The following is a 13,707-nucleotide window of genomic DNA, read 5'->3' on the forward strand; positions in this document are numbered from 1 at the left end:
AAGGTACTTGGTGTTTCCCTTTGGATACAGACTCTGGGAGAGGTTTGTGAAATCATGGCCCCAATTATCTGTGTTAATTAGTCCCTGGAGAGCTTTGTACTGACACGAAATGGGGCTCATTATTGCTTTGAGACTCAAGGTGTTGAAGGTACTTTGGATTTTCCTTTCCACACTGTCTGAGAGGTTTTTGTGCCATCCTGGCCACCAATTTTGTCCTCCAAGGAGTCCATGAGGAGCCTGTGTTGGAGAGGGACCTCAGTGGGAGCCATGAATGCCTGGAGACACTTGGGGTGTTTCCTCTGCCTTTGACTCCTGGCAAGGTTTGTGCAATCTCCTCCCAGGCCCTGAGGTTCAAGGGCTCAGCTCCAAATGCACAGTGAGGCTCATGAGGATCAAGCAAGTCCTGACAAACCCTGGCTCTGCCTTGATTTCCCTCTGCTCCAGTGTAGTTCATTAGGAGGTTTTCCTTTGACAGTTATGGAGAAATAGTTCCAAGACCTTCCAGGAAATATGTAGTCCTATATTAAAGGGTGCCTTTTATTGCTGTTCCTATTACACAAGAGATGATTGCAGCATTCAGTGACTGATATTGATCCAGGGACTCTCCTAAGGAGCCCTGGCCTGCTCAGAGAAGCTGTGCCTTGAGCTCTGAGCCAGTGTAGACAACCTTGCTCCACATTCCCCAAGCCCATCGTGTCTCTCCTCACTCACCTGGAACCTGCTTTGCTTGGAGAAGTGGCTGCACACAGCCAAAGAGGGATTTTCCTTCTTTGATTTTTGAAGCAATCTAAAACTCCTGAGTTTCCCCATTGCAAACAGACATCCTCCTCAAGTGTGTGCCAAGCCCAAGCTGCCACCAGGAGGACTCCAGACCTGCCCTGGGCCAGCTGTGAGGGTGGATCATCATCCCAACATGCAGTGGTGCCATTGCAAGGGACTGTTGCCATGGACACTGCAATGACCCCCACTGCTGGGTTTGGGTGCCATGGCAACCCCCATCAGTTCAGGTTTCCTTGGAAACCAGCCCAAGGAGCCATTTTTGAAGCCAGGTTCCATGGCCACTTGCCTGCAGAGCTGTTGCTGTCCTCGGCTGCCATGGCAACCCTGGGACAAAGCGGTGCCAGGGCTGTTCCAGGTACAATTGCAGTGACGCTCATTGGTGCCACCAGGTGCCATGGCAACGGCCACGGGGACCCGTTCCTTGGTTTGGTGCGGTAGCAGCCGATGCCTGGAGCCGTTGTGATGTTGGTGGCCATGGAAAGCTGCCCTGACCCCTTGCTCAGGGCTGGTGTCAGTGCCCAGAGCCAGAGGGGATCCCTTGCTGGGGGCTGTGCCATGGCCACCTGCCCTGTGCCGACGGCACTGCCAGGGACAAAGGCCAGCTCAGCCAGACAGAAAGGGGCAGGGCTGGGCACTGTTGCCATGGCAACTGGCACTGGGGGGGACACCTGGGTCACCTGGCCTGGCAGTTGCCATGGAAAGCCCTGGCAGGGACTGAGGGCACAGCCCCTGGCACTGAGACACTGCTGGGCCGGGTGCTGAGCACAGGGCTGAGCACGCAGAGATGGTTTTGTTCTTGCTGAGCTGCAGCACAGCCAAGGCCTGTCCTGCCCCTCGTCCAGCCACGCTGGGGAGGGGCTGGGGCTGTGGGGGAGCTGGGCAGGGACACAGCCAGGACAGGGGACCCCAACTGACCCCGGGGTACCCCAGACCAGAGCACATCATGCTCAGGGTATGAAGGGGGGAACAGGGAGGAAGGGGGGGAATTTGGGAGTGAGGGCTTTTGCCTTCCCAGGGAACACAGGCAAGAGGGAGCCCTGTTTCACCAGTGGGCAGGGTCACGACCAAAGACACAGACACCAACTGAAGGAATTGTGTCATTTATATCATGCACAGCTGCAAAGATTTACAAAAGGATAAGCTCAACAAAGCACATCATCATTAGCAAAGAATTACAAAAGAAGCTCAGCAATCCATCATAAGCCATCATTATATTTTGATGACTGACCTCTTGGTGAAACACTAGAGGTGTTTGTGGCAGACAAAGATTCTGGCTGACTATCAAGGTACACCTTACAGACTTCAGTAGTACTTTAGTGAAACCATTCTTCATTCTTTTTTCTCAATCTCATTCGAGTTAGGAACAAGAATTCTGTTGTCCATGGAGCTGGCACCTTTTTAATTCCAGAATAATGCCCCCAGGCCCTTTGCTGTTCAGCTTTACCATGCTGTCTGTGTCTAACAAGGCTTGGGGGGCCCTTTCCCCTCTGGCTGGAAGGGGCTGGGTCCCAGTGCCTGAGGGGCATCCAGCCTCCTGGATGGAATTCCTGTGCAAGTCCCTCAGTGTCACAGCAGCCTTCACAGGGAGCCCCATGGATCAGAGCATTTCCCAAAGGGTCCCTTGGGGCAAACAGGGAGATCTGGTCTGGCAGGATGTGTAAAACAATATCCTGGCAGATCTCCTTGTTCTCACACAGAATCCTTGGCTGCAGGGACACATTCCCATTGTTCCTGCCCAGGGTTCAGGACTCAGAGTTGTCTTTCCTAGGAGCTGCTCCTTCAGCTGCCTCGGGAGGGCCATTTGGCCTCTGGACCCACACTCTGGCTCCATTATTAGGGCTGCTGGATCCAAACCCTTTATCTCCACAAATGGTGGTGACTGGAGCTGGATCTCCTTTTTTCACAATTGTTCTTAAAACTGCAATATCGATAATCGTGCTACCCTGTCATGGGGTTGAATAATCCAATCCTGGTCACTATTGTTTAACACAATTACTGTAATTTCTCCTGGATATTCTGCATCAGTTCCTCCTGCCATGACAGGAACACTTTGCAAGGCCAAGCTCCAAGGGAGCAGTTACCAAAGCAAAGTGTCCTGGAGGAATCTGAATTCCTGTTTCAGTATTGATAGCTCTCATTTGCTTTGAATTTATCCTAATGAATTCCAATGCATGAAGGCCCAGCCCTGCAGCCTCTGGGCTGGCCCTGCCAGGGGCCATCACAGCCAGAACAATTTCCCAGGCAGCCCAAGTCTCACTGCCAATGGTTGGATTTGCAAATTGGGGGCAGCCGTGCACAGCCAAGGGGTTCCATTTCCCCCATGGGCCATTGTGAAGGGCATGGAGCACATCTGGCAGATGGGTTCTCCGTGGTTCCCATCTCCTCATTTTTTCAACTGCTCTTTTAACAACCCCTTCACCCATGAAACCAATCCGGCAGCTTGTGGATAGTCTGGTACATGAAAAACCCTGCAGGCAAAATCACAGTATTTTTCACAGCAACAGACAAAGCACTCTGCATCACAGTATCAGCACACCCTGTAAAAATCACCAATTTCCTCCCTTCCTCCTTTTTCCATTGTATACAATCTCACAAAGTTGACCACTGACTTTAAGGTCATGGCCAGTCCTCTTCTGTAGGGTATTTAGTGTTACATCCCTGAGCAGCCAAAGCTACCAAATTAGCATTGTCAGAACTATTTCACATTATTATTGTTTTATATGTACATATTGATATAGAAATATAGATATAGATATGTAGATATAGCCATATATATAAATATATAAACATATATTAAGGTCTTATCATACTATAAATCTGTATATAGTTATTTATTATATTGATATTTCACTTGCTCAAGTCCATCTGAGCATAAGATTAAAACCTTCTTCTGTTGCTCCATGTGGGAGCATTCCAACAATCATTGTTCCTTCTGAAGGTGCTGTTTCCTATGTACTCTCAACAAATTCACCCTCGTCTGCCCAAATCCACATGGTCTTTTTCTTTTTCATGTGCAATTTTTGGATGCATTTGAAGACATCCAGGGGTTCAACCTCTTTTACCCGACTGCCCCACTGCTCCCACAGGGCTCTGACCTCAGCCCACTCCAGAGCCAGAGAACTCCAGGGAAGGGCTTCCCAGCTGGGAATTTCTGATGGGACTCATTCCTCACATTAATATTGAACAAGTAACATTTTGTTTTCATCTGGCCAGACTGTGCCAGTTTTGTTTTACCAGTGGGCAGGGTCAGCACCAAAGACACAGACTCCAATTGAAGGAATCAGTGTCATTCCCTGCAGTTCAGAGCAGCAAAGAATCACAAAAGGAGCAGCTCAGCAATGCACCCAACCATCCTCACCAAAGATTGCCTGCAGTGATTAAGAAAGATCCAGCAGCATTTACCCTCAGCCTTTACCATCCCCCAGACCCACACAGCAGCTGGGCAAGCTGTCACAGCCAAGGGCTGCAGAGCCACTCCGGGGCACTGGGAATTCCTGCAGGTGTCTCCAGCCCCAGGTGAGGCTCCAACCCCGCTGGGAGAGGGCCCAGCTCTGACAGTGCTGAATGAACAAACTGACAGCACTGCTAGTGTGGCAACATCTGCTTTCATCCTCCTCTTGGGTCCCTCCCAAAGCCTGGCCAGAGCTCGAGGAGGAACCAAGGGAGGTGACATTGATCCTTCAGCCCCAAACAAGGCCAGATGTCAGATTTCATGGCCTTGTCTGGCTTCTGAATACACAAAGGTCAATACATGTTTCACTAATGAGTGGCTACATCTATCTCAGTGCTAATGATCATGCACATTTCATTAGGGAGCAGATACAAAGATAACCTTTGCTTGGAAGGTTCATCCAGAGGCCACCTTTGGCTCAGGGCCTGCTGTTCAGGCCTCACTCAGGGCTGGTGTCCAGGCCTTGGCACTTCAGGGACGTGGTTTAGTGCTGGGCTTGGCACTGCCCGGTGAGCGGCTGCACTGGGTGAGCTCAGAGGGCTTTTCCAACAAAAAGGATTCTGTGATTCCATGATTCTATCCACTGCATTCAGCTGGGGCTATTTTAGCAGCATTACTTGGCTCCAAAAGTTCCCTCTTGCCCAGCTCCTGTGGCCTGAGGCTTCAGCTCCTTCAGCTCCTGGTGCTGAGCTGCTCATGCTGAACAAGACAAATCAGAGAGAAGAACACAGTCCATGCAATTCCTTCTGGGACATGGAGAGGGGAGGCTGTGCAAACAGGAGCATTGTTTGGTGTGGCCTCCTCTCTGCCCTTCACGCCTTTCAGCGTTTTGAACCAGCCAAGAGCTTTCTCCAAGAGTGCAATGGAGCAGCTGTTCCTGCTCCCAGGCCTGGCTCTCTCCAGTCTCTGCCCTTGCCTGGTTCTGTCCCTCTTGCTGTGCCCTCTGTTTCCCCAGTGCTCGCTGGCTGCTGCCCAGGACTGTGGCACTGGCACAGATCCAGTGCTCCAGAGCCTCCTTTCTGTGCCCTTGGAGCTGCCTGGGCACAGCAGCCTTTTCCATCTGGAAGCTCCCCATGGACAGGGAGTGCCCAGCTCTGTTCCCTGCACAGCCTCCAGGAGCCCCGGGCTGCCATCTCCAGTCCCTGCTGGCACTGGGGGCTCCCAGGTGCCTCAGGCTGCTGTGACACCGCTGCACACGGGAGGGAAGAGGGGCAGGGGCTGTGCTCAAAGTCAGCTCCATCTGCTGCTGCTGCTGCTGCTGCTGCTGTGGGGTCATTTGTGCAGCCCTGGCCCAGAGTCAGGGATCAGATCCTGCCAGTCTCTTCCAGCCCTGGCTGCTCAGAGTTTGGGCCTTGGAGCCTCAGGTGGCCAAAGGCAGCTGCTGCTGGTCCCTCTGTGTGCCCGTGTTCAGCAGTGCTGCTCCATCAGTCTGTGCCCAGCAACGGGGAAAAGCCGGGCTCTGCCTGAGCAGCTCAGCCAGCAGGAAGGGAGCTGCTCCACACGGGAACCAGGAGCAAAGGACATTCCTTTGATAGGACATGTTTTCTATTTAAAGGAAAAAAAAGGAAAAAGGAAAAAAAATAGGTAAATTGTAAAAGATAGGAATAAAATCCAGGTGTTAGTGAAAAAACAAAACATAAAGGCAAAGTTAAATTCTTTGCATTAAGAGGTAAATGATCTTTTTAAAAAGAGAACTCAGGTATTTACATTGTAAATGTGCTGATGGCATGCATCCATTTTACTGACCTCAGCAGCCTTTTAAAAGATTTTGGGCTTTGTTTCCAAACATTCGAAATTTGTATTTTAAATTGTGCTCGAAGCAAGAAGAAATTGCTTTGTGCCCTTCCAGCTCCAAGCAGGACTGGGAATGGAAACTCTGTCAAACCCCAAATCCTTCAGAAGATGACCTTCCTTCTCAGCCTGGGAATGAGCTGCACATTCCCTTTGAAACTGTCAGGGATTTCTTAGAGACACAAAGTCCCACTTACGGCTTTTTGCTCTGGTTTGGAAGTGCAGAAGGGCAATTCTCCATCCACCAGCTCCAGACTGCACTGCCTCAGGAGCACGGCCCACTTGCCAGCTTTGGCCCACTTGTGGCGCTTCTAGAGAAGGAAGAAAGTGCAATTGCACAATTCCAGCCAATCAAGAAGGAAGAATGGGACAGACAAAACACCCTGTGCAGATCCAGGCATTCAGCTGGGACTGTGGAGAGTTTGGGTCCTTGCCAATTGGATGTGTGTCCCCAGCTGCAATCTCTGGGCCTGCAGCAGAGTCTCACTCACCCGCCAAAGCAGAAAGCTCAGGCGCTGTGCTCGCAACGGGCTCGTCTGATGCAGAGCTGTGAGAGCAATGTGAGGGCAGAGCCAGCCCAGCTGGGCCCAGGGCTGAGCCCAGCAGAGCCCTGGCAGAGCCCAGAGCAGCCTCAGCACCCGCAGAGCCCGGCTGCAAGGAGAGAAAGCAGAAACCACCCGTCAGCTGAGGGCTCCTGTGCCCTTGTGCCAAGGCCTGCGGTGCCCAGGCCATGCTGGCTGTGCCCAGAGCTGTGCCCAGAGCTGCCCATCCCTGCTGCCTTTGGCAGCAGAGCAGGAGGGCAGCACATGTGCCCAGCCTGCAGCCAGCCACGGCACATCCAGCCCTCAGCAGCTGCCCAGAGCAGGATGCTCCTGTGCTTGCTGCCAGCTCCCAAAAGCTCTGATCCCACCCTGCCAAGCACACAGGGACCCACCTCACGCCAACCACGGCTGCAAGAAAAGCTGCTCCCAAACCACGGCCTCAGCCTTCTCCAAGGGCATGGCCCATCCACACCACAGCTGCTCCCAAGCACCTCCCCATCCACACTGGACCACCTTGAATGCTTCCTCTGGAAAAATAAACAACACATTCTTGAAAAGATATTAGATGCAAAAAGGGAAAACAAGAAAAACGGTAAAAACTCTTATCTGTGTCAGGGCCTTGAGGAAGGCCCAACCCCCACATGCCAGGGAAAAACCCAGCCATGGGTGAGGGAAGCCCACACTTTCTCTCTTCCCCCCTGCACTGCCGCCAAAAATCACAGTGACCCCAAAGCAAACAAGGGCAGTGAAGCAGCCCAAGCCCTTCCTTGCCTGCACAGCAAAGCAGCTGTGCTCAGGTTCTGGAGCCCCACCTCTGCTCCCACCATGGGTCTTGGTTTGTGTCAGGCTGGCTGCCCCAGCCCCAGCCCGGGGCACGGTGGGTGCTGGGGGCTTTTGGGAGGGCCAGGAGCCCACTCCCATTTCATACCCACCCCAGCCCATGCCCCAGCCCTGCCAAAAGCAGCTGGGCAGCCACTGAAGAATGAGTTGCATCTGCCCCAGCAAAGGGGGAACCTTTGGTTCCCAGCCAGGCTGGGCAATGCCCAAATCTGAGAGCATCCCCCTGCATGTGGACTCATCTGCAAATTCACTGTGGAGCCTGGCTTTGAAGAAGGTGCCAGAATCAAAGTCCATCATCTTCAGCTGGCCAGGCTGAGGAAGAGCTTGTCATCCTTGGTGTCCTCCTCACTCTCTCCAGCAGCAGCCCCACCCGGTACAGCTTCTCCAGGGGCTCCTTCTCCTTCCCTGGGGGCAGACCAGGCTCTCAGGGCTCTGCCCAGGGCCCCAGCTGTCAGGGAACCAGGACAAGCAAAACCAGCGTGGATGGCGGCCACCAGTGCTGGGCAGAGCAGCTCAGCTCCAGCCCAAGGGCTGCGTGTTCCCATCCCATGACCCCGGTGCAGTGACACTGGCAGCACAAAAAGGGCTGGGTTCCTTTGCTTCTCATTGCCAAGGCATGTGTGGAGCTGGAACTTACCAGGGCCCTGGATCAAAGTATGCCTGTGGCTCTCTCCCTTCTTCTAGGGAAGATGAATATCCTGCATCCAAGGATGACAGAACAGCTCTTCTAATGAGGGCCTTTCCAAGTCCAGCATGGATAAACACCGCCTGATCAGATCTTGGCACTCTGGGCAGAGAAACCAGAAACCACCACTTAGTTGGAGAAGGCTCCTATTGGCTTTGCCCCACCATTCCCATGCACAGGCCATGCTGGATGTGCTCAAAGCTGGGCCTAAACTTTCCCATCCATTCCCTGTTTTGGAGGAGAGCAGGACATTTGCCACCTCCTCAGCAGCTGCCAGTGCAGGATGCCCACGAGCCTGCTGCTGTCTCCCAGCACTGGGATTCCCCCCGTGCCCAGAGATGAGGATCCACCTTGAGAGAGCCGTTCTGGCAGCGAGAGCTGATGGTCCCAGCTGATGTTCTGGCACCTCCTGAAAGGGTGCTCCCCACAGACCATCTGGTGCAGCAGGATGCCCAGGGACCAGATGGTAGCTGGCTTGCCATAGTACCGGCCAAAGTGGGTCCATTCCGGGGGGCTGTATGACCGTGTTCCTATGGAATACAGATGGAGTTCATCAGGGGGATGAGGCTGTTCCCAGAGCCTGGCCCCAGCATCCCTAGGCATGTGGGGGCTGCCCCAGTGGCACACAGGGTGAGCATTGCCCTCTCACCAGCACCTGGGACTTGTGTACAGACTTGGGGTTGGAAAAGAAGCCACTGGTGTTTCAAGAGGTCAGTGGAAGCCCTGGCAAGGCCTGACCATAACAAGGAAGAACCCACCCAGTGCTGGGAAAAACCATGCTCTCATCCTCCCTGCCTGCATTGCCCCAAAAACCATTATGAACCCCAACAGACCAGGTGAGTGGAGCAGTCCAAGCCCTTTCTCACCTGCACACCAAACCGGCTGGGCACAGGTTCTGGTTCTCCCTCTCTGCTACCCCCACCCACGGGTATTTTTGTTGGGCTGGCTGCCCCAGCACCAGTTCTGGGCAGAGTGGGGGGCAAAGGCTGCCAGCAGGGCTGGAAGATGGCTACCCACTCAGCCCTGAGTTTCAAAAGAAACTCGCTGAAGACTCAGTGACATGAAGGGCCGCAAAAGAGAGAATCCCTGCTGCCACAGTCAGCTTGGGCTGGGAGATGTTGGGTCATGAGATGCTGGGCCCAGGAGCCCTGCGTGGGCTCACCTGCAAAGTGCGTGTAGGCTGTGTCCTGCAGGTAGGTGCCACAGCCAAAGTCAATCAATTTGGCCTGCCCGGTGGCCAGATCAACCAGGATGTTCCCTGGTTTGATGTCACGGTGCAGGACCCCGCAGCTGGTGCAGTGCCGCACGGCCTCCAGCACCTGGCGGAACAGCTCCCGTGCCTCCTCCTCGGGCAGGAACCGCCGTGCCCGAATGAAACGATGCAGGTCCTGACACCGCTCTGGCCGCTCCAGCACCATCAAGATGTCCTTGGGGAGCTCAAGCCACTCCAGCAGCTGGACCACACCGGGGAAGCCAGTGGACACCTTGGCCAGCAGCACAATCTCCAGGGGTGCGCTGGTGCCATCGGGCTGCGGGAGGAGCACGATGCCGTCAGTGGGGCCGATGCCGTGCCGGGGCTCGTGAAGCCCTCAGCCAGCCCGGGATGCTCTGCGCCCTGCGCTGGCCCCATGCCCGCTCTCCCTCGGGGCGCCCTGGCGGCTCCCACCGTGCCGGGCCTCGGCTCATTCCCGCCCGGCACGGTCCGGCTGCTGCCGCTGGCCCTGCTCACTCACCAGCTTGCCCCAGTGCAGGACGCGGTTCCGTGGCACCCTTTTGATGGCCACCTGCAAGTCAAGGGGAGCAGAGGGCTCAGCTCACCGCCTTCCCTGCCCAGCCCCATTCTCTGCCCTCCTCCTCCTCCTCCTCCGCCCCCTCCCCTCGTCCGCCGCTCACCGGGGCGCCGTCCGAGAGCCGCGTGGCCGCGAAGACGCTGCCGAAGCCGCCGCGCCCCAGCAGCGAACCCAGCCTGTACTGCTCCTGCAGGCCCTGCTGAGTCTGCCCTGCGGGCGGGACGCGGCGGTCAGCGCTCGGCCCGGGGCCAGCAACGGCCCCCGAGCGCCCCTCACCCGCCCCGGGCCGGCCATGCCCAGGCGTTCGCTCCCGGGAACGCGGCACGGGAGGCTCGGGGCTGGCGGCCGCGCTGCCGAGCGGCGGAGCTCGGGCCGGGGAAGCCGCAGCGGAAGCGGCGGGAGCGGCCGCGCCGCCTGTGTCCTCCGCGGGCCCCGGGAGGAGCCGGGGCCGGGGTCGGGACTGGACCCTGCCTCGGGTCCGGGGCCGGGCTCGGGCCAGGCGGAGCCGAAGGGCGGCGATGCCGCCCCTGCACCAGGCACTGATGCCCGCCCAGCAGCGCCACCGCCAGTACGGCCAGAGCCAGGCGGAGGCGAGACCGCGGCGGGACGGCCGGGGCCGGGCACGGGGCAGCCCCGCCCGGGGCCGGGGGCGGGCCGGGAGCATGGCCCGGGCCGGCAGGGGACAGGGAGGCGGGGAGAGGAGAGGGACGCCGGGCAAGGGACCCCGAGAGAAGGGCGCCCGACAGCGGGAGAGAGAGAGAAGAATGAGAATGAGAGTGAGAATGAGAATGAGAATGAGAATGAGAAGCAGTGTTTAGGGTCTGTGGTCTTTTTTCTGCCGACGCTGTTGCTGCTGCTGCCGCTGCTGCCGCCGCTGCCGCCGCTGCAACTGAGGCACCGGGGCCGTTCGTCCCCGTGTCCGTTCCCCGCTCGCCCCACGAGCCCCACGTTCGAGCCCCGCGCGCCCCGGGGACAGCCCCTCCGTCTGCCCAAACACGGGAACTTTGCAGCCTTGAGCCCGGATGCAGAGCCCTGACTCCTGCGCACTGGCACAGCGATCCCCTCGCCTGCTGCTGTGCATTGTCCTTGCTGAGGGTCAAACACTGTCGGGCCACCTTCCCTTGGGGTAGGATTCCTACCTGAGCCCAGCACTGCACTTACATGTCCAGTGTTGCTTTCCAGTAAAAACAGGAGAAGGAAAACTCTGTGTGGCTCATGGTATTTTAGAACGCCTAAAAATCCCTAAGTCACTGATCTTAGAGGTGAGGTACATCTGGAATTACTGGGATGCAGCATGGAAAAGGGGAGCATAGAAATAAATAGAGGAAAACATCTTGGATTGTTTCTTCCATTTTCATTTCACTTTTGGAAAGCTGTTTCAGTTTTACAGGAATCTTCTCCTGTCTGCTCTTCCCAAGAATTTCTCATGGAGAACAAGGTCAAGCTTCTGTCACAAGATTTGCCACCAGGAAATTATGCCACTGGTGAAGTTTTCATTGTGACTGTTTGTGCTGGCTTAGGGCAAATTTTGGGAGGAAATCTCCAAAAGGAATCCATCTAGAAAGAAAGTTCAAGCAGCCCCTACCCCTACTAGTTCAGGAAAAGACTTCCCTCGAGAAAAGTGAAAAAAACCTCAGTTTATTGAACAAGTAAAGTATTCACAAGCATGAAAAATGAATAATATTAAATAAAACCTTGGACAGTGCTGAAGAGATGGAAAATTCAGAAAGTCCTTGTTGTGGGTTGTAGTTGGCTCACTCGGTCTCTTCTAAGTCCCTCTGGTGCTGGAATGCAGCGTCCCAGAGCTCGGGGGGCCACAGGTGTGAGCTGCCGGTGTATGTCTGGGTTTTCAGTCCAGAGCAGGTTTAAACAGTTCCAAGAAAAAGGAAAGTCACAGTCCGAGGAACTTCTCTTCCTAAGCTAGCTAAAACCAAATTGCTAGACCTGGGCTGTGAAGGCATCGGGAAATTTCCAAATCTGTGCACTGGCAGTCTAGGCAAACACTAGATCTGGATGGTGCTGGAGTCAGAACCTTGAAATTTCCAAACTTTAGATTTCTGTGCCAGCAAATCACTGGACTTGGGCTGTGCGGGCACCAGGAAATTTCCAAATCTGGGTACTGGGGCAGCAAACACAAGATATGGGAGGTGCCAGACCCAGTAGCAGGAAGTTGCCGGGTTTTGGATTTCTGTGCCAGCAAATTGCTGCACTTGAGCTGTGCCAGAATAGGGAAATTTTCAGGTCAAGGCACTGGCAGTTCCAGCAAACCCCACATTTCAGGAAGGATTGGATCTGGACCCTTCCCTTCCCTTCCCTTCCCTTCCCTTCCCTTCCCTTCCCTTCCCTTCCTCCACAAGGTGCCAGGGGGGCCGGACAGCAGCCAGGCAGAAAGGGACCTGCAGGGACTGATGGACAGCAGGCTGGGCATGAGGCAGCAGTGTGCCCAGGTGGCCAAGAAGGCCAATGGCTCCTGGCCTGGCTCAGGAATGGTGTGGCCAGCAGGAGCAGGGCAGGGATTCTTCCCCTGCGCTCAGCAATGCTTGGGCAGCACCTCAAGTGCTGTTTGCAGTTCTGGTGCCGCCAATTTAGGAAGAACATGGAGGGGCTGGAGCGTGTCCAGAGAAGGGCAACAAGGCTGGGGAGGGGTCAGGAGCACAAGTGCTGTAAGGAGTTGCTGAGGAAGCTGAGGTTGTTTATCCTGGAGAAGAGGAGGCTCAGGGGAGACAAGGCGGTGTCAGGGCACAGGCTGGACTTGATGATCTCCATGGCCTGTTCCAGCCTTGCTGATTCTGGGATTCTCTGGAACCACCCTTGGAGCAGTTGCAGGATGAGCCCTGGGCCTCCTGTTCAGAAGCTTCAGCAGCCCAGGTCCCTCAGCTTCTCCTGCCAGCCCCAAAGCCCATCCTGTCAGTCCTGCAGAGCCTCTGCAGCTCCTCCTCACTGCCCAGAACAGGGAGCCCCAGAGGCAGACACAGCAGCCCAGATGTGCCCCCCTGGCCTGGGGTGCCTCTGGCAAGGGAGCAGCACCAGGCACTGCAGGAGCCTGCAGACAATTCCTGCAGCACTTGTAGGATGATCCTGCTGCCCAAGGGACGTTCCCATGGGGCCAAGTCAGGAACTGCAATGGGGAGTGGGGCCAGAGAGGAAAGGGCAAACAGGGATGGGCTGTTTGCAGGGGAGGGGACAGGGCTGGGCAATAGGAAGAAACTTGCAGCAGGAAGAGTGAAAAAAGCAAAGGTGAAGTCAAGGAAATGCTCAGGGCAGTTTGGGGGTGGCTGCCAGGCAGCCCTGGCTCTGAGCAACAGCGTCTGCAGTGGGACAGGGAACTCTCAGCGGATGGGAACAAACTCTCTGCCTGACTGCAGAGGCCAAGAAAAAACTGAGTGGTTTCCCCCGTGTCCCCCAGCCCTTGCTGGCCCATGGGGCTGATGGCATTTGTGCTCCCTCAGGTTCATGTCCCCACACCAACAGCATGGGGGTGCTCCCTCTGCTGTGTGCAATGCAAACAGGGGCTGCTGAGCCAGTGCTGCCGTGTCTGTGCCTGCAAGGATGGGGCACCTGTGTGAGCTGGGGAGAGGCCAGGGCTGCAGAGGGGGGATGTTGTTGGCAGCTCCATGAGGACGCTCTGGGACGCTGCCCTGGGCTGTGCAGCGCACTGGGGATGGATCAGCCCCTGCTCTGCTGCTCCTTCCCGTCTGCCCCAGGGCCCTTGCAGAGCCCCAGCCATGCTGTTTGCCCCCAGCCTGCCCACGGCCAGCCTGGGGCTGCTCACGGGGCTTTTCTGTGCTGAGCATTGGCCTGGGCGTGTTCTTGAGAGAGCCTGGGCAA

General features: G+C 55.9%; 1 protein-coding gene across 1 annotated transcript; it reads right to left on the reverse strand.

The window, feature by feature from the left end:
- Window positions 1–8,506: 8,506 nt before the first annotated feature.
- Window positions 8,507–9,594, reverse strand: LOC128943511 (serine/threonine-protein kinase pim-1-like; the record flags this gene model as incomplete). The annotated part of the gene is made up of 2 exons (XM_054286430.1): window positions 8,507–8,619; window positions 9,252–9,594. Coding segments are annotated over 2 exons (456 nt in total), but the record flags the coding sequence as incomplete, so codon positions are not given.
- Window positions 9,595–13,707: the final 4,113 nt, after the last annotated feature.

The sequence above is a fragment of the Melozone crissalis genome, unplaced genomic scaffold, assembly GCF_028551555.1.
Source record: "Melozone crissalis strain CALT ecotype California unplaced genomic scaffold, PUWL_Pcris_2 ptg000046l_1, whole genome shotgun sequence".
Lineage (NCBI taxonomy): Eukaryota > Metazoa > Chordata > Aves > Passeriformes > Passerellidae > Melozone > Melozone crissalis.